Source organism: Magnolia sinica, chromosome 10 (genome assembly GCF_029962835.1).
Source record: "Magnolia sinica isolate HGM2019 chromosome 10, MsV1, whole genome shotgun sequence".
Classification (NCBI taxonomy): domain Eukaryota; kingdom Viridiplantae; phylum Streptophyta; class Magnoliopsida; order Magnoliales; family Magnoliaceae; genus Magnolia; species Magnolia sinica.
This window is the reverse complement of record NC_080582.1, coordinates 13,459,595-13,461,767: the sequence shown is the minus strand read 5'-3', so window position 1 is coordinate 13,461,767 and position 2,173 is coordinate 13,459,595. Positions and strand designations below refer to the sequence as shown.

The 2,173-nt window shown below is 44.8% G+C and overlaps 1 protein-coding gene across 1 annotated transcript; it reads left to right on the top strand.

Moving 5' to 3' along the window:
• The first annotated feature begins 568 nt into the window (after positions 1-568).
• On the top strand, positions 569-1,523 carry LOC131258023 (basic leucine zipper 43-like). Its single transcript, XM_058259050.1, has one exon. It carries the CDS (start codon positions 785-787, stop codon positions 1,379-1,381), a length of 597 nt encoding a protein of 198 aa, XP_058115033.1. The 5' UTR covers positions 569-784; the 3' UTR covers positions 1,382-1,523.
• Positions 1,524-2,173: the final 650 nt, after the last annotated feature.

Sequence of the window (2,173 nt, the reverse complement as noted above, 5' to 3'; positions counted from 1 at the left end):
CATGCATAAGATGGTGTGGGCTCGTATGCATCCATTCATGCATGTATTAATGCTATGTCACTACGTACATGTATGTATGTAACTGCACCAACGCATGTATACAAATTTATAAAAGATTAAAATAAAATAAAAATAAAAATAAAAAATAGATGCAAACCATACATACATGGATCTTCATTGGACATCATAAGGGAGGAACCTGAGGCCTGGAGCTTTATAGTGTCCTTGTACCCTGAGTTTCTCAAAGCGGGCCCCATGGGATCCACACCATTGAGCTAATGGCACCCACAAAGGATGGCCCATCACACAACTTTTCCAAATCGAACGATCCAGACAATCCAATCTCAAAACATTTTTTGTTGAATTGGAACAATCACTGACTGCCAATCACAAGTTCAGAATTCTTTACATCATGAGAATTTTGGGGAACAGCCCATCTCTGGTGGGACGCATCATATCATCGGTCTGGATCACTGAATGCCACGCTCAACATATACAAACTCATGTGAGAAGTCTACACATAGATGCTGTCGATCCATGGTACAATTCCTCTAATATATGGTGTTGATTGTCTGCTCTTTAAGCAGCTGTGATACTGTTGCTCTTTAGTTGCTGATGGTGGGCCACATCCCCGGGCCTTTTCTATTCTATAAAAACCCCCACCACTCCCCACTCTTCCCTCCCTTAATCTCAACAAACTGCAATTCTCTCCCCACCCAACCTTTCCCACTCTTCATTTTCTTCAACTCCAATCCTCTCCAATTCAACACAGAAATTCAAAACCATGCATCCCGGCGAGGTTGCGGGCATGCGATACCTACAACCCGTAAGCCCACCTCCCTACCCGGCTCACTTTAGCGCAATGCAAAACAACATGCCCGCCTTCCACTACAACAGCTTCCTCAGGCCTTATCCTACACCCACTTTCCACATGACAGCTCCCGTCCATGAATTCGCCCCACAGACACCGTCCCTCAGCAACAACTCGACTTCTGACGAAGCAGATGAGCTCCAGATGAGCGTGATTGATGAGAGGAAGCAGCGGCGGATGATATCGAACAGGGAGTCAGCCCGCCGATCGCGGATGCGTAAGCAAAAGCACCTCGATGAGCTCTGGTCGCAGGTCCTCCGGCTACGGACAGAGAACCGCCAGCTCATCGACAAGCTGAACCACGTGTCCGAGTGCCATGACCGGGTCCTACACGAGAACGAAAGGCTCAGGGAGGAAGCTTCCGATCTCCGACGGACACTCCAAGACCTGCAGCTTGATGATCCTTACACTGTTTTGAGAGAGATGGAGGAAGTCCCCTGCAACACTGCGCATCTCAGAGCCGAGTCAACAAACCAACCTGTCACTTCTTCTATGAATTTGCTTCATTGAGAGTGGATCTTCTTTCTTTTCTTTTCTTCTTTTGTTCCTGTCCTGTCACAAATGAAGGTTCACTCCCTCCTTCCTTTCATTTGAGCTGTACGGAATCGAAAATTGAGCATGCAATAACAGCTTTTGAGTATCTCATTTCAAATTTCCAGTGTTGAAAAGAATCTGAACTTGATCACGACATCGTGAATTGAATATGAGGACACATTTGGGTGTCCCGTTACCCAAGGTGAATGGGACATGTTACATCCAAATTGCAGTTGAGCGGGAAAAGTAGGAAACCAAAGCAAGCTTAATACAGGCTTTCATTTCCCATGCCGACCCAAACACAAATTACATCCATCGAGTAAGATGCCGTGAAATTGGGATTCAGCCTAATCTAGATTTCAGCGGGCCCCATGCCCTCTGCATCAAATTCAGCACACTTTAAGCACCTCTTTCCTGTGGATAATTGTGGTTTCTGTTTTAGAAAGAAATTAAACCACACCTTCACCCTCCCTCCATAACTGAATTATGAAGAAGAAAGCATTAAGGGCAGTGAATTTGACATGAAGAGCATAGAGCCCACCAAAATCAGGATTTGGCTTAATCCAATTTTCCAAGATCTCCTACCCAAACAAACTGTAATTAGGAATCTCACACAACCACAACAACTGAGCAGCGTACCCAACGGACCCTAAGATCTTGGGTGTCCTCCTGATTCATATATATATATATATATATATATATATATATGAAAAAGAAAGAAACAAATCTGCTCTCGCATCAGTTTTCATCTCATCTCTGTGGCACACA